This window comes from Lepidochelys kempii, chromosome 7, assembly GCF_965140285.1.
Source record: "Lepidochelys kempii isolate rLepKem1 chromosome 7, rLepKem1.hap1, whole genome shotgun sequence".
Taxonomy (NCBI): domain Eukaryota; kingdom Metazoa; phylum Chordata; order Testudines; family Cheloniidae; genus Lepidochelys; species Lepidochelys kempii.
Window position 1 is genome coordinate 886,661 of NC_136386.1, and position 27,740 is coordinate 914,400.

At 61.3% G+C, this 27,740-nt stretch overlaps 2 protein-coding genes across 7 annotated transcripts; both read left to right on the plus strand.

Moving 5' to 3' along the window:
• Nucleotides 1-217: 217 nt before the first annotated feature.
• Nucleotides 218-11,096, plus strand: ARPC4 (actin related protein 2/3 complex subunit 4). Its single transcript, XM_073350812.2, has 6 exons — nucleotides 218-438; nucleotides 1,416-1,534; nucleotides 4,596-4,707; nucleotides 4,816-4,911; nucleotides 5,089-5,259; nucleotides 10,227-11,096. Exons 1-6 carry the CDS (start codon nucleotides 334-336, stop codon nucleotides 10,230-10,232), a joined length of 609 nt encoding a protein of 202 aa, XP_073206913.1. The 5' UTR covers nucleotides 218-333; the 3' UTR covers nucleotides 10,233-11,096.
• Nucleotides 11,097-11,804: 708 nt separating this feature from the next.
• On the plus strand, nucleotides 11,805-27,366 carry TTLL3 (tubulin tyrosine ligase like 3). Of its 6 annotated transcripts, none has more exons than XM_078853524.1 (15): nucleotides 11,805-11,888; nucleotides 16,303-16,388; nucleotides 17,185-17,286; nucleotides 17,852-17,961; nucleotides 19,616-19,781; nucleotides 20,431-20,492; nucleotides 21,090-21,218; nucleotides 21,407-21,521; nucleotides 21,862-21,990; nucleotides 23,198-23,390; nucleotides 23,470-23,618; nucleotides 23,988-24,231; nucleotides 24,314-24,749; nucleotides 25,688-26,210; nucleotides 27,228-27,366. In XM_078853524.1, exons 2-15 carry the CDS (start codon nucleotides 16,325-16,327, stop codon nucleotides 27,281-27,283), a joined length of 2,478 nt encoding a protein of 825 aa, XP_078709650.1. In that variant the 5' UTR covers nucleotides 11,805-11,888; nucleotides 16,303-16,324; the 3' UTR covers nucleotides 27,284-27,366. The 6 variants fall into 6 exon arrangements, with proteins under 6 accessions (XP_078709650.1, XP_078709647.1, XP_078709646.1 ...); XM_078853521.1 differs by lacking the exon at nucleotides 27,228-27,366 and adding an exon at nucleotides 26,307-26,608; XM_078853520.1 differs by lacking the exon at nucleotides 27,228-27,366 and having other exon boundaries at nucleotides 25,688-26,608.
• Nucleotides 27,367-27,740: the final 374 nt, after the last annotated feature.

Below are 27,740 nucleotides of genomic sequence, written 5' to 3' on the forward strand. Positions count from 1 at the left end.
CAGCACTTCCGGCGGCGCAACGATCCTCTCGGCCCTTCCGGCCGCCGTAGCCCAGGGCAGCCATACTCGATCCCCATTGGCTGGGCGCCACCCAGAGGCCCCGCCCCGCTGGCTGAACAAGCTCACTCTCCGTTCCCTAATATGGAAGCAGCGGCCGGAATGTACCAAGTGCGGGATGGGGGGGAGTGAGGAGCCCCGGCGCTCCCGGTGGGCCCGCAGCGGCCGAGTGTTGCCCCTGCTCCCCCCGCGCGGGCAGCCGGTGTGGGAGGGTGAGAGGCGGGTTCCATTCCCGGCCAGGAGGGAGGCTCGGATGAGAGACCCCCGCAGGCGGTAATGGAACGGGCCGCCCATCCCGGAAGAGAGAAGCCGCCGCGGCTGCACCCGCCACTTCCGCTTCCTGGGAGCTGGACGGACGGACGGACCGAAGCCGCCGCTATGGTAGGGGCGGGGGAGAAGGGACCGGCGAGGCCGCCCGGGAGGCGGGGGCCGGCGAGGTGGGGGGGGGCCGGCCTGGGCCGGACCTGGCGGGGGGAGGCGGGGCCGGGAGGGGGATCGGGGGCGCCTCGGGGAGGGGGTCGGGAGTGGGGAGGCAGAGGCCGGGGAGGTGGGGGGAGGTGGGGGGAGGGCCGGACCTGGCGGGGAGCTGGGGAGGGCCGGGAGGGGGATCGGGAGTGGGGGGCCAGGGAGGGGGTCGGGAGTGGGGAGGCGGAGGTGGGGGCGGAGGCTGGGGGTCGGGAGGCGGGGGCGGGGGCGGAGGCCGGCGAGGTGGGGGGAGGGCCGGGCTGGGCCGGACCTGGTGGGGGGCTGGGGAGGGCCGGGGAGGGGGATCGGGAATGCGGGGCCGGGGAGGGGGTCGGGAGTGGGGAGGCGGGGGCGGAGGCTGGGGGTCGGGAGGCGGGGGGGGAGGTGGGGGGAGGGCCGGGCTGGGCCGGACCTGGCAGGGGGCTGGGGAGGGCCGGGAGGGGGATCGGGAATGTGGGGTAGGGGGCTGGGGAGGCGCGGGGGCGCCTCGGGGAGGGGGTCGGGAGTGGGGAGGCAGAGGCCGGGGAGGTGGGGGGAGGGCCGGACCTGGTGGGGAGCTGGGGAGGGCCGGGAGGGTGGTCGGGAATGCGGGGCCGGGGAGTGGGGAGGCGCGGGGGGGCCTGGGGGCGCGGCGGGGTCGGGAGTGGGGAGGCGGGGGCTGGGGGTCGGGAGGCGGGGGCGGAGGCCGGCGAGGTGGGGGGAGGGCCGGGCTGGGCCGGACCTGGTGGGGGGCTGGAGAGGGCCGGGAGCGTGGTCGGGAATGTGGGGTCGGGTCGGGGGCTGGGGAGGCGTGGAGGGGCCTGGGGGTGCGCCCGGGTCGGGAGTGGGGAGGCCAGGCCTGGGAGGGGCGCTGGTGGCTCTTGTCCTGGTTCTGACTTCCCGGCTCTCCCTAGACCGCCACCCTGCGCCCCTACCTGAACGCAGTGCGCGCCACGCTGCAGGCTGCCCTGTGCCTGGAGAACTTCTCCTCCCAGGTGGTGGAGCGACACAACAAGCCGGAGGTGGAAGTCAGGTACGGCGGGGGGTTGGGACCCCGAGATGGGCGGGGGGCACCCTGAAGTCTGCTGAAGCCCAGCGTGCCCTGAAGGCCTCAGAGGGCTTGGAGCCCCTGTTCCAGCAGGGGAAATATACGGGGGTTGGCTGCTTGCTCAGGCTGCTGCCTGTCACCCCGGGGCCTGGGGGGCTAAGGCTGCCAGAAGCATCATGGGTTATGGAGCAGCGAGCAGCTTCTTAGTAATCTCTTCCCCTACCCCCACCCCCCACACACTCTTCTCCCAGGTTCTTGTCCCAGTTGGCTTCCCTTCTCTTCAGTTCGTTCTCAGGCTTCTTGCCCAGCCAGTCCCAGTTCCCCCTCCCTCTTCGACTGATCTGCAATGCCTTCTAGCCAGCTCTCAGTCCCAGTCTGTCTCTCCCCCCACAAGCTATCCTGCCCCCAGGTTCAGCCCTTGTCCTTTCTGTAGCAGAGTCAGTGTGTTTTCTTCTCCACGCTGCCTGGGCATCAGCCAGAGGAACACCAACAGCTTAGGAAAACAGACTCTCCCAACCCCTGCTCCCAGACTTGCCCTGACTTTGCCCCACTGTTACCCCTTCCCTGCATGTTCTGGTGCACCAGGCAGCAATGGCCAGGAAAGTCCTGCTCACCCTGGGTTGGAGCATGGTCAGTGCAGATAAACTCTTTGCAGAATTTAGCTGGTGAACTCTGAGGTCTCCATGGAGCATGGGTGAACAGAGTTTTTCAAAGGCTAGAACACATTTGAGCAGGTTTTCACAGGAACAGCAAAATGGGCTCCTCACTGACACCTCACCCCGCCAAATTTCTAGTCCCGGCTGCAAAGCACTAGAGCATCTCAGTGAATTTAAGAATTGTTTTAACATGGACAAAATATTTTCCTCTACGCTTGGTCAGACGGTTGAACCATTTTTGCTGAGACTTATATTCAGCCTGAATAAGATGCCCAGCATGGGAAAGTGGCTACGGTTTGACCCAGTTTATATGCAGTTTAAATTAGTGTCTTATAGGAAGTGTTTGGCAGCCTTAAGTATAGGCATCAATACCAGCTCTGCCTAGAATGTTGTTCTCACGAACCAGTATTGAGATCCTACTGTCAATTGAGAAGGTAATTTTGTTAAATATGTTTACTGCTCAGACTTTCCGTTTAACAATGTCCCTTAAAAGAAAATGTGTTGCTACTTAAATCAAGGCAACAGAATTTGATTAAACTAACAATCGATGGGTCAGAGTTAAGGTTGTTTTGTTGTGATCTAATTTTTTGTCATGAAATATGCATTTCTGCGTACTTGAGGAAAGCAACGTGTGTTCAGCAGACAAGTCCCTTCCTGGCTTTAATTAATAATATATGGCTCTTCCATGGCAAAGTGCTTGGAAATTGCATTGTCATCATGCAGTCAAAGGGCACGGTTGAGGTTGCCGAGATGTTTGTTGTTTGGAACGTTTCAGTGAGAGGCTGAAGTTAGTCCCAGGAGCGTCTCCATCACCGCACGGGACTGGCTGTACTGCCCAGTCTGTTCTGGAGAATGGGAACCAGAGTCCCCTGCCATCCTTAGGAGATATTCCTATCCCTTGGGGGTTCAAAGCACCGGCTGTGTGGGGAAAGCTTGTATTGCAGCTGTCCCATGGGACTGGAACCCTGCAAGCACCACTTTGCATTGCTCCCTTCAGCTACTGTCTTGGAGCTTTGGGGGAGAAGTAGGCTTTGTTCCTGCAAGATGGTTCCTGGCTCTGGAGGCCTTGTGATCTCAGGGGAACCCTGTGTGTTACTCTGCTCTCAGGGGTTTCTTCGGTTTACCTTTAGCTCCTAACTAGGAGAAAGATGTAAAGTGAAGAGAGTCCCTGTGATAGTGGTGGTTGGATGCCCATGTGAAGGCTGCCCCAGGATAACCAGAGAGGTGTGAATTTAAAGCATTGTTTATATCAAGAAAACATTCCCATGTAGTTTCAGAGTAACAGCCGTGTTAGTCTGTATTCGCAAAAAGAAAAGGAGTACTTGTGGCACCTTAGAGACTAACCAATTTATTTGAGCATGAGCTTTCGTGAGCTACAGCTCACTTCATCAGATGCATACCGTGGAAACGGCAGCAGACTTTATATATACACAGAGAATATGAAACAATACCTCCTCCCACCCCACTGTCCTGCTGGTAATAGCTTATCTAAAGTGATCATCAGGTGGGCCATTTCCAGCACAAATCCAGGTTTTCTCACCCTCCACCCCCCCCACACAAATTCACTCTCCTGCTGGTGATAGCCCATCCAAATGGGCTATCACTAGCAGGAGAGTGAATTTGTGTGGGGGGGTGGAGGGTGAGAACCTGGATTTGTGCTGGAAATGGCCCACCTGATGATCACTTTAGATAAGCTATTACCAGCAGGACAGTGGGGTGGGAGGAGGTATTGTTTCATATTCTCTGTGTATATATAAAGTCTGCTGCCGTTTCCACGGTATGCATCTGATGAAGTGAGCTGTAGCTCACGAAAGCTCATGCTCTAATAAATTGGTTAGTCTCTAAGGTGCCACAAGTACTCCTTTTCTTATTCCCATGTAGTGAAGACCTTACACAGCCCTTTGGAGGCAAGGCGTCTTTCCCTCCTCCCCCTCTGCCAAGCCACTGGCTACAGCAAAGGGTGTTGGCTGCTAATTGGCCTGTGTCTGGTGTGAGTCTGTCTAGTGCATGGTGCCACACACACAACTCACAGCTGGCACAACTGGCACTAATTACCCATCTGGTCAGTCCCATCAGGGAAGCTGAGGACTGGATGGACCAAGGAGGCTTGCGGGTGGCTCCTGTGGGACAGAGATGAGGCATGTTGACAGGGGTAGTGCTGCTCAGGCTGGACCTCTTCAGTCCTGAGGGCTGTACATCTGGCATCAGTGCTATGTACAAAAGTGGAAGCTTCTGTATTACAATGAGGTTCCTATGCTTTTCCCCAGCTGCAAGTGGCCAGGTAAGCGAGCCACTCCTTGGTAGGTGACTGCCCCTTGTGGCATGCACGTGCCTTGGGCTCACAGGTGTTCCCTCCTCTATGCATGCTGATGTCTTTTCTGGGTTTGCAGGAGTAGCAAAGAGCTGCTGTTACAGCCAGTGATCATCAGCAGGAATGAGAAAGAGAAGGTTCTGATCGAGGGGTCCATCAACTCCGTGAGAGTCAGCATTGCAGTGAAACAGGTGAGCCTGCTGGGGGGGGAGGGGGAGAGAATGGAGCTGGAGCTGAGGAAAAGGGTTGGTGGCTTGCACTCAGCTTGAGGACGCCTGACTTCCCCTTCCCCTCTTCAGGCAGACGAGATTGAGAAGATCCTGTGCCACAAATTCATGCGCTTCATGATGATGAGGGCTGAGAACTTCTTCATCCTGCGCCGGAAACCCGTGGAGGTGAGATGACTGGGGGAGGGCATATCCTGTGGTTTAAGAGAGGGACGCTTCTACTCGCCCGCTTTGGCAGCTCACTGTTGTGAGCGTCTTTGCCATGGTGCTGAGCTGCCAGGCAGGGCAAAGGGGCTCTGGTGCTGATCACTGATGAGGTGTTGCTCCTTTCCTCTCCCCTACTAGGGCTATGACATCAGCTTCCTGATAACAAACTTCCACACGGAGCAGATGTACAAGCACAAGCTAGTGGATTTTGTGATCCACTTCATGGAAGAGATTGACAAGGAGATCAGTGAGATGAAGCTGTCCGTCAACGCCAGGGCTCGCATCGTTGCTGAGGAGTTCCTCAAGAATGTGAGCTCCTAAGCAGGGGAACAGCAGCTTCCTTCCCCTCCCCCATTGCAGGAAGGGGCTCGTGGGTAGCCTCTTATTGACCAGAAAGAGCTTTGGGGGTAACAGCTAGACAAAGGGGGACTACAGCCTTTCCTCAGAGATGTGGGAACCTGGCCTTAAAGCGAGGCCTGGCACATCCCCACTGTCTGTTTCCATGCTGGCTGAGTGTGGGGAGGGTGAGTTTGGATTGCCAGAACCAGCATGGGAACAATTTTCAGAGTAACAGCCGTGTTAGTCTGTATTTGCAAAAAGAAAAGGAGTACTTGTGGCACCTTAGAGACTAACCAATTTATTTGAGCATGAGCTTTCGTGAGCTACAGCTCACTTCATCGGATGCATTCAGTGGAAACTGCAGAAGACATTATATACACAGAGACCATGAAACAATACCTCCTCCCACCCCACTCTCCTGCTGGTAACAGCTTATCTAAAGTGATCATCAAGTTGGGCCATTTCCAGCACAAATCCAGGTTTTCTCACCCTCCGCCCCCCCTCCGCCCCCCCCACACACACAAACTCACTCTCCTGCTGGTAATAGCTTATCCAAAGCTAATCCACCTTGATTATCATACACATTTTAAAGAGAGTGGTCACTTTGGATGGGCTACTACCAGCAGGAGAGTGAGTTTGGGGGGGGGAGGGGGGACTGGGGGCAGAGGGTGAGAGAACCTGGATTTGTGCTGGAAATGATGATGATTTGATGATCTTGATGATCACTTTAGATAAGCTATTACCAGCAGGAGAGTGGGGTGGGAGGAGGTATTGTTTCATGGTCTCTGTGTATATAATGTCTTCTACAGTTTCCATAGTATGCATCCGATGAAGTGAGCTGTAGCTCACGAAAGCTTATGCTCAAATAAATTGGTTAGTCTCTAAGGTGCCACAAGTACTCCTTTTCTTCATGGGAACAAAGGGTCACATGAAAGCCTGTTTGGGTCTCCTGACTCTGCCCCTTAAAAAGGTCTAGTTAGAACACAGGCAGTCCCATGTATGTGGTCTCTGCCTGGAGCGTGGCATGGGGAGGGGCTAGGGTACAAAATATGTAGGAGTGATGGAGCACATCACACTGAGGGTGAGGCGTGGCACTATCTCTGAAAGAGAGTCAAATATAGTAACTAATGGAAATTCCATACTTGAATAATAAGATTAGAGCAGTAGGAATATACTGCCAGCCACCTGACCAGGATGGTGCTGGTGACTGGAAATGCTCAGGGAAATTAGAGAGGCTACATAAGAACGGCCAGACTGGGTCAGACCAAAGGTCCATCTAGCCCAGTATCCTGTCTTCCAACAGTGGCCAGTGCCAGGTGTCCCAGAGGTAATGAACAGAACAGGGCAATTATTGAGTGATCCATCTCCTGTTGCCCATTCCCAGCTTCTGGCAAACAGAGGCTAGGGACACCATCCCTGCCCATCCTGGCTAATACAAAATCAGAAAGCCCAGTAATAATGGGTTTCTTCAGCTAGCCCCATGTTGACTGTACAGATCACCTCAGGATGGGATAAAGAGATGAAAATTTTTTGACATGGTAAATGACTGTTTCTTGGAGCAGCTAGTCCTGGAATCCACAAGGGGAGAGGCAGTTCTTGATTTAGTACTAGGTGGCGCACAGGATCTGGTCCAAGAGGTGGTGTAGCTGAACTGCTTGGTAATAGCGACCATAATGTAATTAAATATAACATCCTTGTAGAAGGGGAAATACCAAAGAAAATCACCACGGTAGCATTTAACTTAAAAAAGAGGAACCATACAAAAACGAGGAAGTTAAACAGAAATTGAAAAGAACAGTCACAAGCATGAAAATTCCTGCAAGCTGCATAGAAACTTTTTTAAAACACCATAATAGAGGCAGGTCTCAGAGTAGCAGCCGTGTTAGTCTGTATTCGCAAAAAGAAAAGGATTACTTGTGGCACCTTAGCGACTAACCAATTTATTTGAGCATGAGCTTTCGTGAGCTAGAGCTCACTTCATCAGATTCATTCAGTGGAAATCATAATAGAGGTAGAAACTAAATGTATATCCCAGATAAAAGAACTGTTAGAGGACCAAAAAAAGTCACCCTGGCTAAACAGTAAAAGAGGTGGTTAGAGACAAATATCTTTCAGAAACTGGAAGTCCAGTCTTACTGAGGAAAACAGAAAGGAGCATAAACTCTAGCAAGTCACGTGTAACAGTAGAATTAGGCAGGTCAAAGAATATGAAGAGCAACTTGCAAGAGACCCATAAGCTAACAGCAAAAAGAAGTAAAAAGAAAAGGAGTACTTGTTGCACCTTATAGACTAACAAATTGGTTAGTCTCTAAGGTGCCACAAGTACTCCTTTTCTTTTTGCGGATAAAGAGTAGCAGCCATGTTGGTCTGTAACCTGTCATTAAGCAAAAAGTGTTTAAGTACATCAGAAGCAGGAAGCCACTGGGCAATCAAGGTTCTAAAACAGCAGACAGGGAAAATAAATCCACGGGAGAGAAACTGTAGTGAAAAAGTGATGCAAAGAATTCATGTAGAGGATGAGAGGGAGATTCCCAAACCTGAGCCATTATATTTAGGTGACAGATCTGAGGAACTATCCCAAATTGAGGTGTCAATAAAGGAGGCTTTGGAACAAATTGCTAAATTAAACAGTGATAAATCACCAGGACCAGATGGTATTTACCCAAGAGTTCTGAAGGAACTAAAATACGAAACTGCAGTATATAACCATCACTTAAATCAGCCTCTCTAGGTCAGTGGTCTCCAAACTTTTTGGATCGTGCACCCTCAGGGCCAGTTCTAGGAAACCCAAAAAAAAAAAAAAGCTGGCACTGGTGTGCTGTCAGAGAATCAAAGGTCTGGGAGCACTGACCCCACCGTGACAGCGGCGCTCCTCCTGCCACACACCCCACTTCGGAGACCACTGCTCTGGATGACGGGAGGATGGCTAATGTGATGCTGGTTGGTTTTTTTCAAAGCCTCTAGAGGCAATCCTGGCAATTACAGGCCAGTGAGCCTAACTTCAGTATTGAACAAATTGGTTGACTCCATAGTAAAGAACAGAATTATGAAACATAGATAAATGAGATGGTGGGGAAGAGTCAACGCAGGTTTTGTAAAGGCAAATCATGCCTCACCAGTCTATTAGAATTATTTTGTGAGGGGTCAACAAATGTGGACAAGAAGGACCCAGTGGATATAATGCACTTGGACTTTCAGAAAGCCTTTGACAAGGTCCCTCACCAAAGGCTCTTAAGCAAAGTAAGCAGTCGTGGGATAAGAGGGAAGGTTCTCTGATGGATTGGTAACTGGTTAAAAGATAGGAAACAAAGGTAAGAATAAAAGGTCAGTTTTCAGTGGAGAGAAATAGCTTGGTCCCCCTAAGATCTATACTGGGACCAATACTGTTTAACATACTCATAAATGATCTGCAAAAAGGGATAAACAGTGAGGTGGCAAAGTTTGCAGATGTAAAACTAAAGATAGTTAAGTTGAAAGTTAGCTGCAAAGACTTAAAAAGGGATCTCGTAAAACTAGGTGACTAGGCAACAAAATGGCAGGTGAAATTCACTGTTGATAAATGCAAAGTAATGCACATTGGAAAACATCATCCCACCTCTACATATAAAATGATGTGGTCGCAGCTAATTTAGACACCTCAAGAAAGAGATCATTGAACAGATGTCAGAACTATCCACGACTCCATCTGCTGCAGCAGTTAGAAAAGCTAACAATAGTTAGGAACAATTAGGAAAGGGATAGGTAATACAGAAAATATCCTAACACCACTATATAAATCTGTGGTACACCCAGACCCTTGAATACTGCATGTAGATGTGGTTGCCCTATCTCCAAAAAAAATTTTTTTTTTTAAATTGGAAGAAGTACAGAGAAGGGCAACCAAACTGGTGAGGGGTTTGGAACAGCTTTGGCAGGAGATTTAAAAAGACTGGGACAGGTCAAATTTGGAGAGAAACTACTGAGGAGGAGGACAGGGTTGAGGCCTATAAAATCACGACTGCTGTGGAGAAAGTAAATGAGTGCTGTTTACTCCTTCTCATAACAAAGGAACCAGGGGTCACCAAATGAAATTAATGGGTAGCTGGTCAAACAAACATAAGGAAGTACTTCACACAACAGTCACCCTGTGGAACTCATTGCCAGGGGATGTGAAGGCCAAAAGTATAACTGGGTTCAAAAGCTAACTCGATCAGTTCCTGGAGGACAGGTCCATCAATGGCTATTTGCCAAGATGGTCAGGGATGCAACCCTGTGCACTGGGTGTCCCTAAGCCTCTGCCTGCCGGAAGCTGAGACTGGTTGACATGATGAATCACTCCCTCTGAAGCATCTGGCACTGGCCATTGTTGATGGGGCTAGATGGACCATTGGTCTGACCCAATATGGCCATGCTATGCTCCTATGATCCCTGGAGGGTGCAGCTTGGGGAGGGCCTGCCTGGGGTGATGTGAAGTCTCCCAGAGGTGGGACTCATCATGGGGGATGAGGGCCTGCTGCTGGGTGATGTGGGCAGCCCTGGTACCCTGTTACATGAGGGAGCAGTGTGGTACCAAGTGACTGGATGGCTGCAGCAGGCAGGCTCCTGCAGGGATGTGAGTTCAGTGGGCTGGTGTGGGTGCGTAATGTGTGCGGTTGGCTGGTCGGCAGCTCAACCTCCCCGGGCGAAGAGCTGTGCAGTAAGAAGTGACCATCTCCAGAGCACAGGTCCCAACTGCCCATACTCCGTGAGCTGGCTGGAGTGTCCAGTTCTGGGATCTGTGCTTTCCATAGGCTGCCCCCTCTCCAGTAGAGACGAGGGCAGCTTGGTTCCAGCACATTCTGTGCAAAAGCACTGTAGCTCGCAGGGCCCTGCACAGGCTGGGTATGTGACTGGGAAGATGGGTGGGTGCACAGGGACTAATGGGCACCTGCCCACCTTTCTTTTTTCCTTCCTTACAGTTTTAGAGCGTGGTGCTGGACTCTACAGCTCAGGTTCTCATTCTCTCCTGCGTCTGCACAGCTGCCCTGCTAGGGAGGGCCATGCTCAGGGCCTTGCTATCTGGAAGAGATGAGAAGCAATCCGATCTTCGGGAGCTGTCCCAGTGGAATGTACACTGATTCTCCGCCGGCCCCGGGGAAGGGAGCGGGGGGGGAGTTAATAGTTTGAACCAAACTCTGTGCTTGTTTGAGACTGTCAACTCTGTATGATTTTTTAAATGACTAATCATTGCTGTAATTGTCCAAGGCTCTGGGGGCTGGAGGGAGCTGTGTCTGCTCCAGTACCGGACAGCACGAGCAGCTTCTGCCCTGAGGCTGGTACCTGCTAGCTGGCGTTCCAGCTGAGGACAGAGCCCACTCAGCCCGCTCTACCAGCTGCTGCAAAGCAGCCTCATGCACGTGGCATTCTGGAGACACAACTCTGAGCCTAATCCCAGCATTACGGCTTCCAGCAAGTCGGGCTGAGAGCAGCTGTCCTGGGCAAGGCAGCAGTGTGCGCGGGGGCCAGTCCTGGCACCCTCCAATTCCCAATCTCCACAGCCTCCCTGCTGCAGCTCTATGGGCTGCTTTGGTGAGAGATTCCCCGCTAAGGGTAGGGGTGCAGCTGGGCAGAACTGCAGGGAGCACTGCTTTCCTTCAACCCCATCTGTGTGACACAGGACTAGGCAGCATGTACTCCGGCCTGTAGCCTTCACCTTCCATTTTTCTGCCTGAAGCTGAGGAGGCTGGACTCCCCGACAGAGTTGGAGTCTGTAATGGGTGCTGCTTTTGCTATTGCACTTGCTGTTCGTGCTCTGGTACCTTCCCCATTAAAGCCTTTTTCCTGCCTCACTGAGGGTGGCCTGCTGGTGGGGGGTTCTTGTGTGCTCCTAGGGGCAGGGCATGGTGCCCGGGGCACTACGGGGGCCCCTCAGTTCAGTGCTGTGGGGGGCTAGCACCAGCTGAAGCCCTGCTGTCTGCACCTGCCAGGCGTTGGGGTGGGGTGGGGTGACAGGAGAGGCTCTGCTCCCAGAGGCGGGAGGGAAAGGAGGAATCCTGGGCTGGGGGGGACAGAAGGGGGAGAGACGAGGGGCCCTGTGTGGGTGGAGACCCTGCTGCTGGTGTGGGAGGGGACAGTGCGGGGATTGGGGGCGCTATAGAGGGTGGGGGAGTCTGTGGGGGGATTGGGGTGCAATGGAGGGGGGAGAGGAGGGGCCTTGGGGGGGAGATCCTGATGCCGGTGTGGGAGGGGACAGTGCGGGGATTGGGGGTGCTATAGAGGGTGGGGGAGTCTGTGGGGGGATTGGGGTGCAATGGAGGGGGGAGAGGAGGGGCCTTGGGGGGGAGATTCTGATGCCGGTGTGGGTGGGGTCAGTGTGGGGATTGGGGGCGATATAGAGGGCGGGCGGGGTCTGTGGGGGGATTGGGGTGCAATGGAGGGGGGAGAGGAGGGACCCTGGGGGGACAGAGATGGGGCCGGGGCCTGGGGGGGGGGACTCTGCGGGGGGCGGGGCGGGCTCGACACCGAAGGGCTCGGGTTCGCCTGACGTCACAGGGCCATGGCCCGCCCTCGCGTCGCCATGGAGACCGCACCATAGCGGGGCCCTCGAGCCGAGCGGGGAGGGCCCGGCCGGAGCCTGTGGGGTCGGTGGGGGGATTGGGGAGCGCTATAGAGGGCGGGGGGGGTACGTGGGGTCGGTGGGAGGATTGGGGGCGCTATAGAGGGCGGGGGGGTTCGTGGGGGGACTGGGGAGCGCTATAGAGGGCGGGGGGGTCTGTCGGGTCGGTGGGGGGATTGGGGGCGCTATAGAGGGCGGGGGGGTCCGTGGGGTCGGTGGGGGGATTGGGGGCGCTATAGAGGGCGGGGGGGGTACGTGGGGTCGGTGGGAGGATTGGGGGCGCTATAGAGGGCGGGGGGGTTCGTGGGGGGACTGGGGAGCGCTATAGAGGGCGGGGGGGTCTGTCGGGTCGGTGGGGGGATTGGGGGCGCTATAGAGGGCGGGGGGGGTCCGTGGGGTCGGTGGGGGGATTGGGGGCGCTATAGAGGGCGGGGGGGGTCCGTGGGGTCGGTGGGAGGATTGGGGGCGCTATAGAGGGCGGGGGGATCCGTCGGGTCGGTGGGGGGATTGGGGGCGCTATAGAGGGCGGGGGGATCCGTCGGGTCGGTGGGGGGATTGGGGTGCGGTATAGAGGGTGGGGGGGTCCGTGGGGTCGGTGGGGGAATTGGGGGTTCTATAGGGGGCGGGGGGGTACGTGGGGTCGGTGGGGGGATTGGGGAGCGCTATAGAGGGCGGGGGGGTCCGTGGGGTCGGTGGGGGGATTGGGGAGCGCTATAGAGGGCGGGGGGGTCCATGGGGTCGGTGGGGGGATTGGGGGTGCTATAGAGGGAGGGGGGGTCCGTGGGGTCGGTGGGAGGATTGGGGGCGCTATAGAGGGCGGGGGGGTTCGTGGGGGGACTGGGGAGCGCTATAGAGGGCAGGGGGGTCTGTCGGGTTGGTGGGGGGATTGGGGGCGCTATAGAGGGCAGGGGGGTCTGTCGGGTCGGTGGGGGGATTGGGGAGCGCTATAGAGGGCGGGGGGGTCCGTGGGGTCGGTGGGGGGATTGGGGGTGCTATAGAGGGCGGGGGGGTCCGTGGGGTCGGTGGGGGGATTGGGGAGCGCTATAGAGGGCGGGGGGGTCTGTCGGGTCGGTGGGGGGATTGGGGAGCGCTATAGAGGGCGGGGGGGTCCGTGGCGTCGGTGGGGGGATTGGGGGTGCTATAGAGGGCGGGGGGGTCTGTCGGGTCGGTGGGGGGATTGGGGTGCTATAGAGGGCGGGGGGGTCCGCGGGGTCGGTGGGGGGATTGGGGAGCGCTATAGAGGGCGGGGGGGTCCGTGGGGTCGGTGGGGGGATTGGGGAGCGCTATAGAGGGCGGGGGGGTCCGTGGGGTCGGTGGGGGGATTGGGGAGCGCTATAGAGGGCGGGGGGGGTACGTGGGGTCGGTGGGAGGATTGGGGGCGCTATAGAGGGCGGGGGGGTTCGTGGGGGGACTGGGGAGCGCTATAGAGGGCAGGGGGGTCTGTCGGGTTGGTGGGGGGATTGGGGGCGCTATAGAGGGCAGGGGGGTCTGTCGGGTTGGTGGGGGGATTGGGGAGCGCTATAGAGGGCGGGGGGGTCCGTGGGGTCGGTGGGGGGATTGGGGAGCGCTATAGAGGGCAGGGGGGTCTGTCGGGTTGGTGGGGGGATTGGGGGTGCTATAGAGGGCGGGGGGGTCCGTGGGGTCGGTGGGGGGATTGGGGAGCGCTATAGAGGGCGGGGGGGTCCGTCGGGTCGGTGGGGGGATTGGGGGCGCTATAGAGGGCGGGGGGGTCCGTGGGGTCGGTGGGGGGATTGGGGAGCGCTATAGAGGGCGGGGGGGTCTGTCGGGTCGGTGGGGGGATTGGGGGCGCTATAGAGGGCGGGGGGGTCCGTGGGGTCGGTGGGGGGATTGGGGGCGCTATAGAGGGCGGGGGGGTCCGTGGGGTCGGTGGGAGGATTGGGGTGCTATAGAGGGCGGGGGGATCCGTCGGGTCGGTGGGGGGATTGGGGTGCGGTATAGAGGGTGGGGGGGTCCGTGGGGTCGGTGGGGGAATTGGGGGGTGCTATAGAGGGTGGGGGGGTTCCGTGGGGTCAGTGGGGGGATTGGGGGTTCTATAGGGGGCGGGGGGGTACGTGGGGTCGGTGGGGGGATTGGGGAGCGCTATAGAGGGCGGGGGGGTCCGTGGGGTCGGTGGGGGGATTGGGGAGCGCTATAGAGGGCGGGGGGGTCCATGGGGTCGGTGGGGGGATTGGGGGTGCTATAGAGGGAGGGGGGGTCCGTGGGGTCGGTGGGAGGATTGGGGGCGCTATAGAGGGCGGGGGGGTTCGTGGGGGGACTGGGGAGCGCTATAGAGGGCAGGGGGGTCTGTCGGGTTGGTGGGGGGATTGGGGGCGCTATAGAGGGCAGGGGGGTCTGTCGGGTCGGTGGGGGGATTGGGGAGCGCTATAGAGGGCGGGGGGGTCCGTGGGGTCGGTGGGGGGATTGGGGGTGCTATAGAGGGCGGGGGGGTCCGTGGGGTCGGTGGGGGGATTGGGGAGCGCTATAGAGGGCGGGGGGGTCTGTCGGGTCGGTGGGGGGATTGGGGAGCGCTATAGAGGGCGGGGGGGTCCGTGGCGTCGGTGGGGGGATTGGGGGTGCTATAGAGGGCGGGGGGGTCTGTCGGGTCGGTGGGGGGATTGGGGTGCTATAGAGGGCGGGGGGGTCCGTGGGGTCGGTGGGGGGATTGGGGAGCGCTATAGAGGGCGGGGGGGTCCGTGGGGTCGGTGGGAGGATTGGGGTGCTATAGAGGGCGGGGGGGTCTGTCGGGTCGGTGGGGGGATTGGGGGGTGCTATAGAGGGTGGGGGGGTTCCGTGGGGTTGGTGGGGGGATTGGGGGTTCTATAGGGGGCGGGGGGGTACGTGGGGTCAGTGGGGGGATTGGGGAGCGCTATAGAGGGCGGGGGGGTCTGTCGGGTCGGTGGGGGGATTGGGGGTGCTATACAGGGTGGGGGGTCTGTCGGGTCGGTGGGGGGATTGGGGTGCGGTATAGAGGGCGGGGGGGTCCGTGGGGTCGGTGGGGGAATTGGGGGGTGCTATAGAGGGTGGGGGGGTTCCGTGGGGTCGGTGGGGGGATTGGGGGTTCTATAGGGGGCGGGGGGGTATGTGGGGTCGGTGGGGGAATTGGGGGGTGCTATAGAGGGTGGGGGGGTTCCGTGGGGTCAGTGGGGGGATTGGGGGTTCTATAGGGGGCGGGGGGGTATGTGGGGTCGGTGGGGGGATTGGGGAGCGCTATAGAGGGCGGGGGGGTCTGTCGGGTCGGTGGGAGGATTGAGGGTTCTATAGAGGGCGGGGGGGTCCGTGGGGTCGGTGGGGGGATTGGGGAGCGCTATAGAGGGTGGGGGGTTCCGTGGAGTCGGTGGGGGGATTGGGGGTTCTATAGGGGGCGGGGGGGTACGTGCGGTCGGTGGGGGGATTGGGGAGCGCTATAGAGGGCGGGGGGGTCCGTGGGGTCGGTGGGGGGATTGGGGAGCGCTATAGAGGGCAGGGGGGTCTGTCGGGTCGGTGGGGGGATTGGGGGTGCTATAGAGGGCGGGGGGGGTCTGTGGGGTCGGTGGGGGGATTGGGGAGCGCTATAGAGGGCGGGGGGGTCTGTCGGGTCGGTGGGGGGATTGGGGGTGCTATAGAGGGCGGGGGGGTCTGTCGGGTCGGTGGGGGGATTGGGGGGCGGTATAGAGGGCGGGGGGGTCTGTCGGGTCGGTGGGAGGATTGGGGTGCTATACAGGGCGGGGGGGGTCTGTCGGGTCGGTGGGGGGATTGGGGGGCACTATAGAGGGCGGGGGGGTCTGTCGGGTCGGTGGAGGATTTGGGGGGCGCTATAGAGGGTGTTGGGGTCTGTCGGGTCGGTGGGGGGATTGGGGGCGATATAGAGGGCGGGGGGGTCACGGTCAGTGTGGGGATTGGGGATGATATGGGAGGGCTCTGTGGGGTCATGGTCAGGTTGGGAATTGGGGCGATATGGAGCCAGGGGGGCCTGTAGGGGTCAAGGTTTGGGGGGGTGAGGAGGGCAGGGGTGATACAGTCGGGGAGATGGAGGTGGTCTCCATGGCCTTGCTGGCTGCCTGGGGCACCGGAGCTGTCTTGGCCAGCGTGCAGGCTCTTACTTACTGTCCCCCAGCTGGCCCATGGGGCTGGCGACAAGGCCCTCGTTCTGGCCCCGTGTGCTCTGTGGTCGTGCCGTGGCCGGGGCTGTCAAGCTGCTGAGCCCCCCCTGGCTCCGCTCTCTTGGCCACAGGTGGGGAGGCTGCTTTGCCCCATGCGTGACTGTGCTTGGCCCTTGCGCTGGGAGCTGGTGCCCTGGGGGTGATGCCAGGGGCTCCTCTGGAAGGGTGTGTTTGGGTCTCAGGCTGCACAGGGGCCACGTGCGGCTTTGTGGGAGTGTCGACAGGTCGCAAGGGGCCCTGGCACTCGCTGGTGGGGCACAAGGAGGCGCAGCTGCACCAGTTTCTCCTTCTCCGTCTCAGGTGGCTGGCTGGGAGCTGAGCCATGCTGACAGAGCCGGGCTGTCCAAGAGGCTGCGCAGAGAGCAACGCGCCCCATGGATTCCCAGGTGAGGGGAGCTGGGGGTTGCCGAGCGGAGGAGGCGCTGTCGGGGGGCTCTGTGCAGCTCTGGGAAGCAGTGGTGGCATGCCAGCCTGGGAGGCGAATGGCCCCTCCCGCCTGCTAAGCAAGGCCCCAAGTCGGGGCTGCTGGAGACGAGCAGCAGCCCCCAAGAGCCCTGCTCAAGGACTGCGAGGCAATGACTGTGTAGGGCTCAGGACTGCAGGGTTGTTCTGACTCTGCCACCCACTGGCTGTCTGGTCTTGGGCAAAGCCCCCACCCCCCTGTGTGCCTCAGTTTCCCCATCTGGAGAATGCTGGGCCTGAACTCAGTAATGTCTGTCAGGGACTCTGAGCTGGGAGGGTGGCGCTAGCCAAATGTAGGGGCATCGACATCCCTCTCAGCGAGCCACACGGGAGGTGACAGTCATGGGGGTGGGGGGACAGGGAAGGGGAAGGTCTGACGAAGGTGGGTGGGACAGCTGCTCCTGCAGGCCGCGGGGCACTAGCACTGCCAGTCCCAGGGACTGAATGAACTCTGCCAGCTCCTCTGCCAGCTCCTCTGCCCACACTGGGAGCCCATCAGCCGCTGGCCGGTGGGGCAGGGTCAGCCCAAGCCATTTGGGCCTGAGACTGGCCTTAGCAGGAGCATAGGACACCCCCAGACCACCCCCTCCAGCCCCTCCCACAGAGACAGTGGCAGCCATTGGAGCCTGCTGTGGGCTCCATACACCCTGGCAGGTTGCTCACAGAGGCTCGGCGGGTGAGGGCCTGGCCCTGATGTGCTGCTCCCCTGGCTGAACGCAGGTGCTGACGGCGAGGGGGATGCTGGCACAGAGAAGGCAGCTCTGCTCCCTGCCCGCCGCAAGGGCCCTGCTGCCCCTGGCCCCAGGAGGCAGCGGCAGGAAGGTAGGAGCCCTGCAGCTGGTCCAGGCCAACGCTTCTCTCTGCCCTCCCTGCCCCTTTTCTTTGGCGCACCTGGCTGCCATGGCTAGTCCCTGCAGCAGAGCAACCCCAGGCATGCAGGGCATGGCCTGGGCCAGCCCAAGGCACCTGGGCTCCCAGTGGAAGCACACAGGGCCTGGCACCAGGGGAGAGTGTCCCTGGCTCGGTCCCTTTCCCCACCCTGGCCTGCCTGACCAAGAGCCCCCCAGCCAGTTCTCCCCATGCTGCCCACTGCGGGGGGGCACGCCTCAGCCCGTCGCCCCCTATAGCCTGTCCTGGGGACTGTTCCTTAGCACATGACCTGCCCAGGGCTGGCAACACAGGGGGGACCGTTACCCAGCCTCCTGGCTAGCGGCACTGCCAGGAGCCAACCCCCCTTCCTTCAGGGCCCCCTGAAGCAGCAGAAAGAGCAGAGTGCCATGGGTGAGGGCCCCCGAGCATGGCCTGGCAGGCATGCGGGCAGCAGCTGGGGCTCCAGAGCTTGGAGTGTGTCTAGCAGAGGTGACCCTGGGCTGTTCTCCCATTCCAGGGCTCACAGCCCCTCCGAGCGAGGGGCGCACCCGGCGCAGCAGTGGCTGCTACCCTCTCAACCCAGAGCGCCTCAAGCAGGCCAGGCTGCACGTGGAGAGAGCCGTCAAGGTGAGGGGCTGTTCGCTCTGCCCCACGTGCAGCCCATCTTCTCCCCAGGAGCGCCCGCCTCCCATTCCCCACAGGCCTTGCCTGCCCCTCCCCGGCCTCCCCCCACCGCCCTGCCTGCCCCTCCCCACCAACCCAGCCTGCCCCCCCATTTGCCTGCCCCTCACTGCCTCCCCCTGGGCCCTGCCTGCCCCTCCCTGTCTCCCCCCCATCCTGCCTGCCCCTCCCCCGCTTCCCCTCCCTCCAGCCCTACCTGCCCCTCCTCTACATCCCCACCTGTCCAAAGGCCCTGTGGGCACGCCAGGCTCTGCTTGCCCCTTCCCTGCCCCACCCCATGCAACCTCCCCGGGTACCCATGCACTCCCCCATCTTCCCCATCCCTACGTGCCCTTCCCCCAGACATACTCTCCCCCAGCAAAAAGAAAAGGAGTACTTGTGGCACCTTAGAGACTAACCAATTTATTTGAGCATGAGCTTTCCTGAGACATCGGATGCATTCAGTGGAAAAGGAGAGTGATCACTTAAGATGAGCTATTACCAGCAGGAGAGTGGGGGGCGGGGGAGAGAAAACCCTTTGTAGTGCTAATCAAGGTGGGCCATTTCCAGCAGTTAACAAGAACGTCTGAGGAGGGGGGCGGGGGGAATAAACAAGGGGAAATAGTTTTACTTTGTGTCAGCAAAGTCTTACATGCCCCCAGCTCCCATGTCCTCCCCTGTCACGGAGTCCCCGGGCGATGCTCTGGAACTGCTCCCTATGAAGCCAGGCAGGACTCTGGGGGAGCCTCCTCTCTCGGAGCAGACTATCTCCAGGGCAAGAAGCTTCCCCAGCTTCCACCTTCCTGGGTCTGAGCTTGGAGCATTCAAAATCCCCTTCCACACCGTGCTCTTCCCACAGCAAGTCCGCCTGGGTGGGGCTCCTGGGGCAGCCATAGGGTCCTGCCCCCCAACTCCGCAGTCAGACGTGACTCTCCGCCAGCCAGTAAAACAAAAGGTTTATTAGATGACAGGAAAACAGCGTAGAACAGAGCTCGTTAGCAGAGAAATCAGTGACTTTCAGCCAAGTCCATCTTGGGAGTCCTGGGCCAGATGCCTTGGCCAGATGCCGACTGCCTAGCTTCCAGCAACCCGACCTCAGACACCCGCTCTTGCCCCTCCTCCTTTTCCTTGTCTTGCTTCCTGGGCAAAAGGTGTCACCTGGTTGCACCCCCCCCCCTCATGTCTTAGGTTACACAGCTGCAAACAGCTGGGCAGTCTCACCTGCCCCGAGAGCCTCAGCAAAATCACACACCTAGTTCCCACCACTGCAGTATTAATGCAGCACACAGGGAAACTGAGGTACACACAGGATTGGTATAGGACAGTAGGACTCACATGCAACATAACGACAAATAAAACTCCACTTGGTCACACACCCCCACAGGCTTCACATGACCTTGGCCTCCCTCCCATTCCCCCAGCCCTCCACATCCCTCCCACCCTGAGGCCTCACATATCCCAGGCGTTCCCCAACACAGGCCTTGTGTGGCCCTGCCTGCCTGAGCTCTGTCTGACCCCCTGGGGTGCCTATCCTGCATGTCTGTGCTAAGGGGGTCCAGGGCCCAGCTGTGCCTCAGGCTGGACCCCGTTGCGTGGAGCGTTCAGTTTCCTTCCCCTCCAGCAAAGGAAGATCTTCATGCTGCATGGCCCGTACCCCGTGATCCGGAGCCTGCTGCGTGGCCGGGGCTGGGTGGAGAAGAAGGCCCCCAAGGTGGCATGCCGACGGGAACGAGCACCCGACGGCGAGGAGGATGGGGAGGGGGACGACAGCGACGGCGCCGAGGAGGGTGAGAGCTGGGCATGTGGAGGGGCCCGACAAAGGGCCCCCCCCAGGGCAGATCTTTCCTCTCCCAGTGCCAGGGCTCTCCAGCTGCTCTGGCCATGGGCTCTCCAGCGCAGGTCCCTGTTCAGGCCTAGGACTCGCTGGGGGCAGCAAGCTCAGGGGACCATAGCACAGGAGGAGGGTCAGCCTGGGCCCTGGCCCTAAGGAGACTGCTGGGGAACCATGAAACCTTGTTGTGGGGTGGCTCCAGATTCTGAGATACGCTTGGCCCGGTCCCGGGAGTGCCCCAGGCCTGGCAGGTCCCCAAGGAGTGTCCCAGCCCTGCCAGGTTCCCCCATCCCTGTCTCCGGGAGTGCACCAGCCCTGCCAGGTTCCCCCAGCCCTGTCAGGTTCCCCCATCCCTGTCCCCGGGAGTGTGCCAGCCCTGCCAGGTTCCCCCAGCCCTGCCAGGTTGCCCCAGCCCTGTCCCCGGGAGTGCACCAGCCCTGCCAGGTTCCCCCAGCCCTGTCCCTGAGAGTGCCCCCCCAGCCCTGCCAGGTCCCCGGGAGCGTGTGGGTCCCAAGATCAGAGTACTCAGCAGCCTGGGCCATCGAGCGCTGAGCCCGGGGCAGCAGTGCACTGGCCTCCCTCTGGCTCTTACTCTTCTTCCCCAGACGAGGAGGACGAGGAAGAGGAGGAACAGGATGATGACCCTGATGGCACCTACGACCTCATGGTTAGTTTGGGGGTGGAGGAGCCCAGGTCACCCCATCTGCCTGCACCCTCTGGCACAGGGGGAAGGCCAGCCTCACAGGACCCTCCACACAGAATCGCCTGCTGAGAGTCGTGCGTACAGGCCGGGGCAGAGCACGGGGGAGGGGTAGGTGACCAGATGTCCCGATTTTATAGGGACAGTCCCAGTTTTTGGGTCTTTTTGTTATATAAGCTCCTATAACCCCCCACCCCTGTCCTGATTTTTCACAATTGCTGTCTGGTCACCCTAGAAGGGCTTGGGCAGAGCAGGGGACTTTCAGGCTGGGGCGGGGCAGGGGCGGCCCCTTGGAGCTGTCTGACTGAGGAGCTTGGTGAGGCTAGCCCTGGGCTCTGCTGGACCCTTGGCTGCAGGAGTTGAGGGCTGGCACGACCAGTGGCTGGGCTGTGTGCTGTGCTGCCCCGTCCCTTGCAGACAGCTGCTGGGCATGGGCCTGTCTGCACCGCGGAGGCTCTGGGTGCCCTGGTGTTTGGCCTGCTGAGAAAGCCTAGGCAGGACAGACCCGGCCGGGTGCCCCTGGGCTTCCCCGGCCCCTCACACCAGCCCCTCTCCCATGGGCAGTCGCGGCTGGTTCGCAACCAGATGCCCTATTTCATCTGGACAAACCGGCGAGACGCCATCGACTGCCGCTTCCTGCGCAAGGAGCAGGTGATGAACCACTACGCCAAGGCAGGCTCCTTCACCACCAAGGTGAGTGCAGGGCGGCCAGCCTGGGGGTCCCACCACCAACCTCGCCTGCGGTGGCAGGGTGTGGGGCTGGGGCCTGCGCAGGGAGGGGGTGCACACATGGCCCTGGTGGGCGAGGAGCAGTGGGGGCCATGCGGGGGTCAGTCCCCAGGTGTGAGGGCCCAGGAGGACCAAGCTCTGTTCTCTCCCAGGTGGGGCTGTGTCTGAACCTGCGGAACCTGCCTTGGTTCGACCAGGCCGATGCCGACACCTTCTTCCCCCGCTGCTACCGGCTGGGTGCCGAGGATGAGAAGCACGCCTTCATCGGTGAGCGCTGCCCTGTGCTGGGGGGCATATAGCTCCGCGGAGGGGCAGCTCCCAGCTGACCCCAGAGAGGCAGAGGGCTGTCCAGGGTGATGTGGGGGCCTCCCAGCTGACTGTGGGGAGGCAGAGGGCTGTCCGGGGGATGGGGGGGCTCCCAGCTGACCCCAGGGGTCAGGGGCTCCCCACTGCCCCAAGGGGCCCATTCTGCAAAGTGAGCCATCTCCCTGAAAATCCAGCCTCCTTTGCCCCCAACTTAGCCCCCCGCCCCCAATCTTAGCACTCCCCATGGCCCTGCCTCGCTCTGGGGCCTGGCCACCAGCGGTGGTGACGCCATCTCTTACAGAGGATTTCTGGCTCACCGCCGCCCGGAGCATCCTCAAAGTGGTGGTGAAAAGGTACTGGAGCTCACCTGCCTGGGGGGCGGCGGCGGCTTCCAGCGCACAGGGACCCGTGAAGGCCGGCGAGTCCACAGGTAGGTGCTGGACAGGAGAGCTGAGTGCACGGGGGGACAAGCAGGTCACGGCCCCGCTGCCGAACCCGCCTGCTTTACTCTCTGCGGCAGAGGGCAACAGCCCTGCCCTGCCCAGCCTTTGGGGAGGCAGCCCCAGCTCCTTCCCTCTCCTCTGGGCTACACCACCGCCATTCCCACACCGCCTCCACTGCCGCCGGTCCCCGCCGTCCCCCCACCGATCCCCCCACCGCCTCCACTGCCGCCGGTCCCCGCCGTCCCCCCACCGATCCCCCCACCGCCTCCACTGCCGCCGGTCCCCGCCGTCCCCCCACCGATCCCCCCACCGCCTCCACTGCCGCCGGTCCCCCGCCGTCCCCCCACCGATCCCCCCACCGCCGCCACTGCCGCCGGTCCCCGCCGTCCCCCCACCGATCCCCCCACCGCCTCCACTGCCGCCGGTCCCCGCCGTCCCCCCACCGATCCCCCCACCGCCTCCACTGCCGCCGTCCCCCCACCGATCCCTCCACTGCCGCCGTCCCCCCACCGATCCCCCCACCGATCCCCCCACCGCCTCCACTGCCGCCGGTCCCCGCCGTCCCCCCACCGATCCCCCCACTGCCTCCACCACGACCGCCTCCACTGCCGCCGGTCCCCCCACCACCATCCCCATCCCCACCGGCACCCTGCACTGAAAGCAGCGCACGTCCCCCTAGGCCTCCCCGCTCTGAGAGCATCTGTCACAGCGACTGTGGCCTTCCCTGGGGCAGCTGCACAGTTAGGTCGAGCTGAGCTGCCAGGACTCTGAGCACGGCCTCCGCCTGCGTGAGAGTGGGGCCGCGAGGGCCCGGCCGAGGGAGTAGGCTGTGTAGGGGGCCTGGGCTGTGAGAGCACTGGGGGGAGTTCTGAGGGGGCCAGGCCCCAGGGTAGCTCGCTGCCCCCATGCTGGCAGAGCCCAGCCCAGCCCCTGTAGGCGACTTGGGACACTCCCCAGATCTGGTGGCTCCCTGCTGTGCTGTCAGCCTCTGTGGCTCAGACAGACAGGAGGGCAGGGTTAGGCATGCTGGAGCATGGGGAAGGTAGGTGCAGACCCCACGGGAGGGAGACACCCCCAGCCGGAATCTGCTGTGCTCCCTAGAGCCCCAGGGCTCGCCAGCAGCACCTACCCACACGATGCACCCTCTGTGCAATGCCATGAGCCCTGCCAGCTGGCTCGCTCTCCCCCATGCAGAGTCCCCAGGAGGGACTGGCGGGAAGAAGGGCAGCCCCCTGCCACCACAGCTCATCGAAACGGCCCTGCAGGCCTGCGAGGAGCACCTGAGCAGCCTGAGGCACCAGGATATCGACAGGGAGCCCGAGTCCCCTCTGTGCATGACAGGGGCACGCTGGGGGGACTTCCTGCGCGCCTACTACCAGGTGGTTCAGTAAGTGCTGCGGGGCGGTGCCCGGGGGAGGGAGGCGGAGCTCACCTGCCCCGCTCTGAGCTGGGCTGTCTGACTGCAGCGAAGGGGCACTCCTGGATCAGCTGGTCTCCTATGTCGAAGAGTGCGAGCACTTCCTGCAGCGCCTGGCCGAGGTGCTCCCACAGCTAGAGATGGAGGGGGACCGCAATATCTGGATTGTGAAGCCGGGAGCCAAGTCACGGGGCAGAGGTAAGGCCTGGTCCTGCCGCCATGGAGAGTGGGGACGGTCCCGCTTCCCCTGCTGCATTTGGGGAGCTGCTGGGGCCTGCCTGGCCGAAGCCAGAAACCCCCATCCCACCTGCAAGGGAGCCTGGCACTGAGACACTGGCAAAGCAATGGGTATGACCTCCCCCAAACCAATCCCCCAGCCTGCCCTCTGCCTGCACAGCCAGTGGGGCAGCCCTGTGCTTTGCTGTGGGGGCTTCTCACTCACTGCGGGAGGCTCTGGGCTCTGTTTGGCCCTGACTGCAGCCTGTGTGCTGCTCTAGCTGTGTGCAGTCTGGGGCAGCCCCACTCCCCACATGCTGTGTGTCATGGGGTTGCTGGGCTCGCCCCCAGGAATCATCTGCATGGACCGCCTGGAGGAGATGCTGAAGCTGGTGGATTGCGACCCCATGATCGTGAAGGATGGCAAGTGGGTGGTGCAGAAATACATCGAGAGACCCCTGCTCATCCACGGCACCAAGTTCGACCTGCGGCAGTGGTTCCTGGTGACGGACTGGAACCCGCTCACCATCTGGTTCTACCGAGACAGCTACCTCCGCTTCTGCACACAGCCCTTCTCCCTGCACAACCTGGACACGTGAGTGCAAGGCCCCAGGTGAGGGCAATGTGGGCTGGCCATGTGCAGCTGCGGGCACTGAGCCCCTTTCTCTCGGTCCCAGCTCCATCCACCTGTGCAATAACTCCATCCAGAGGCACTACGAGAACTCGCTGAGCCGCCATCCCCAGCTTCCTCCTGACAACATGTGGTCATCACAGCAGTTCCAGGCCCATCTGCAGCAGGTGGGGGCGGCGGGTGCCTGGCAGGAGGTGATCATCCCGGGCATGAAGGCAGCCATCATCCATGCCATGCAGACCTCCCAGGATGTGGTGGAGTTCCGCAAGAGCAGCTTCGAGCTGTACGGGGCAGACTTCATGTTCGGGGAGAATTGCCAGCCCTGGCTGATCGAGATCAATGCCAGCCCCACCATGGCGGCCTCCACGGCCGTGACCAGCCAGCTGTGTGCCAGCGTGCAGGAGGACACGCTCCGCGTGGTCATTGACCGTAAGCACAACCGCAGCTGCCCCACGGGGGCCTTCGAGCTCATCTACAAGCAGGTGAGTCCCCAGCAGCCCTGCACGGACTAGCTGAGCTGGGACGGGGCCTGGAGAGCACCCAGTGGGAGCCCAACTCTGCATGGACCAGCTGATCTGGGAGGGGACCCGGAGAGCGCCCGGGGGAGCCCAGTCCCAAACAGACCGGCTGAGTTGGGAGGGGGCTCAGACAGTGCCCAGGGAGAGCCCAGCCCCAAATGGACCAGCTGAACTGGGACAGGGCCTGGAGAGCACCCAGGGGGAGCCCAAACGGAATAGCTGAGCTGGGAGGGGGCCTGGACTGTGCCCAGGGGTAGCCCAGCCCCAAACAGACCGGCTGAGTTGGGAGGGGACCCAGACAACGCCCACAGGGAGCCCAACTCTGCATGGACCAGCTGAGCTGCGAGAGGGCACAGAGAGCACCCAGGGAGAGGCCAGCCCCAAGGCCGGGGACAGCAGTCCCACTAAGCATAGGCCCAGCCAGGGGCAGGCTTGGCCCCAATGTGGCTGTGGGGCTGCCCCCCCACCCTCACCAGCAGGGACTGGTGCGGGGCTCAGTAGGGGGCACTCTGTCCTTGGGGTCAGTGCTGCCCCATGGGCACTAGAGGGTCCTGTGCTGCTGCAGGGACCAGCCTTAAGTCCTACCCACCCGTGTCAGGGAGTGAGCCCTGTTGCCTGACCTTGCCCTGCCTGGAGGCCTCTCAGAACGTGTCAGGGACTGTGCGCTGCTTGTCACTGCCTGCACAGTGGCCACATGCCAGCCCGGTACTGGGGACTTTCCCTGTCCCTTCCCAGAGTGGGAGAGCACCTAACGGCCACCCAGGGGCCCTGAACTAATCCAAAAGCAACAGCCCAGCCCAGCAGGGCGCCTGTGCCCAGGCCCCAGCAGCCCCTGTGGGCACTCCTGGACCTGGCAGGGCTGCGGGGCTCTGCACTGAGCACTCTCCTGCCTTCTCCCGCAGGCGGCTGTCGATGTGCCCCAGTACATAGGAATAAGCCTTTTGGTGGAAGGATCCACTGTCAAAAAGCCACGGCCTCCAAACCACAGACTCTCCCCCAGTGCCAGCCCCAGGCCGGGCCCCAGCGTGCCCAGCTGCCCGCAGCACTCCCAAGCACTCCCCCAGAGCTCCCCTCGTGGGCCTAGGGCTCCACAGCTCGCCAGGGTCGCCAGGCCCCCGGCACCGGTCAGCGGCAAGGAGAACAGAGCCAGGGAGAAGGGGGCAGCCAGCGGGGCCTGTGCTGCAGCTGGCCCCCGGCGGAAGCTGCTCAGCAAGCTGCGAGCACAGCCAGGCAAGACGAGGCTGCTGGAGATGCACAGCGTGGCCACTTCCCCACTGGGGGACAAGCTGGTGCCGCTGCCCCAGCCCAGGCTCTGTCTCAAGTGCAGCTCCCAGGTGGCGGTCCCTAGCCCCAGGGCACCCCCACGGCTCCACCTCCAGTGCAGCAAGAACAAGGAGCAGCTGCAGAGACCGGCCCGGCAGCCAGGTAGGGAGCTGCAGCTGCACGTGCGGGACTTGCGCACCTTCCAGCTGGCCTGTGGGCACGCTGCCACCCCCACTCACTCCCTTGCTTGCTCTCCAGGGAAGCCCCATGTGCCGGAGCACCAGTGGGGACATGCCCAGGCTGCGCTGCGGGAGAGGCCCCCAGCCCCTCCTGCCGGGCCTGGCCAGCAGTGTGCCAGGGGCTGGCTGCGCTGGGCCCCGCACCCAGCCTCTGCCCCTGAGCTCGGGGCCTTGCACACGGACGTGGGCAGAAGGAAGCAGAAGAGAGACAGGATGTGCAGGTGATGGAGGGAGCTGCCCCTGGGGCTGCTGGCAGCAGCGAGGGAGTCATGCCAGGGGCTGGTGCCCTCCAATAAAGGGCTCAAGAGAAGGAGCTGGAGTTTGTGATGTGGGCAGAAAACGCAACCTGGGGCTGCCTTCACCCAGGCGGCGGCTGGCAGGGCCAGGGGGCTCTGGGGCTGGTTGCAGGCAGAGCAGGTCCCACATCTCAAATGAGCCCCAGCCCAAGGGGCAGCCCCCCGTTCCCCTCACCTTTGGCACACAGGGTTGCTGCTTGGCTCCTCTGGCCTGTCTCTCCTTCCCACACCTGCCCAGCTCTGCAGCTGAAATGAAAACTTGGGGGGGGGGGGGCGGGGGGGAGTGGGTTGGGTGCTGCCCTGTGCTGGGGGGTGGGGGCAGAGCTGGGCACCACTCTGAGCCAGGGTATGGCATGGAGCTGGGCACCACTGGGGGGGGGAGGTGGCTACTGCCCTTGGGGGGTGGTGAGGGGAAAGGAGCTGGGCACCACCCTGGGGGGGGGTTAAGGGGGGCATGGAGTTAGCCACCACCCTGGCAGAGGCCGTGAAGAGGCCCTGAGGCAGCAGGCTTCAGGGGGCATAGGGTAGTGAGCGAGGCCTGTGGCCCAGCTGAATGGGGCCATGCCCTGGGGAGGGACAGACCAGACCCAGCCAGTGCTCCCCAGATTGGGCCTTGCCCCTGCCTATTTCTCTTTCCTTCCCAGGCCCCGCAGAGACAGGCAGGCTCCCAGGCCTCTGCTGCCCGGCTGGAAACCCATAGGCTGGTTTGCACCTGCTCAGCAGCTGGCCCCACCCTGGCAGCAAGGCAGCCACCTCCAGCAGTGAGCCCCTGAGTGCTTGGGGCATGGCCCTCGGCCCTGCTTGCCTGCAGCCACCCTCCTGATGGACTGGCCTCAGCTGGGGCCCCACAGCAGCAAGGGATGCAGTGGGTTGCCCCATTCTGCTGGACTCCGCCAGTGAAGCCAACCTGTAGGGGGCTGGGCACACATCTGAGGACACCTGGCACTGCGGGCAAAGGCAGAGGAGCCCGCAAGGGACCAGGGACCCCACCCAGAAAGCAGAGAGGGGGAAAGGCACCAGCTGGGGCAGGCGGCAGAGCAGGGCAGAGAATGGTCACAGCAGCTGGTGCTTTGGCTGCAGCGCCCAGGGCTGAGACTGAGAAGCAGGATGAGGGTAGGATCAGCTCCTGGTCATGCCCTGAGACCACAGGCCACAAG

Bases quoted from the DNA above. Each gene is read 5' to 3' on its own strand.
- ARPC4 (XM_073350812.2), top strand. From the start codon at position 334: ATGGAACGGGCCGCCCATCCCGGAAGAGAGAAGCCGCCGCGGCTGCAC. The intron at 1,535-4,595 runs GTACGGCGGGGG...CTGGGTTTGCAG, and splicing joins AAGCCGGAGGTGGAAGTCAG to GAGTAGCAAAGAGCTGCTGT. The intron at 4,912-5,088 runs GTGAGATGACTG...CTCCCCTACTAG, and splicing joins TGCGCCGGAAACCCGTGGAG to GGCTATGACATCAGCTTCCT.
- TTLL3 (XM_078853520.1), top strand. From the start codon at position 16,325: ATGCTGACAGAGCCGGGCTGTCCAAGAGGCTGCGCAGAGAGCAACGCG. The intron at 19,782-20,430 runs GTGAGAGCTGGG...CTTCTTCCCCAG, and splicing joins CAGCGACGGCGCCGAGGAGG to ACGAGGAGGACGAGGAAGAG. The intron at 24,232-24,313 runs GTGAGTGCAAGG...TCTCGGTCCCAG, and splicing joins TCCCTGCACAACCTGGACAC to CTCCATCCACCTGTGCAATA.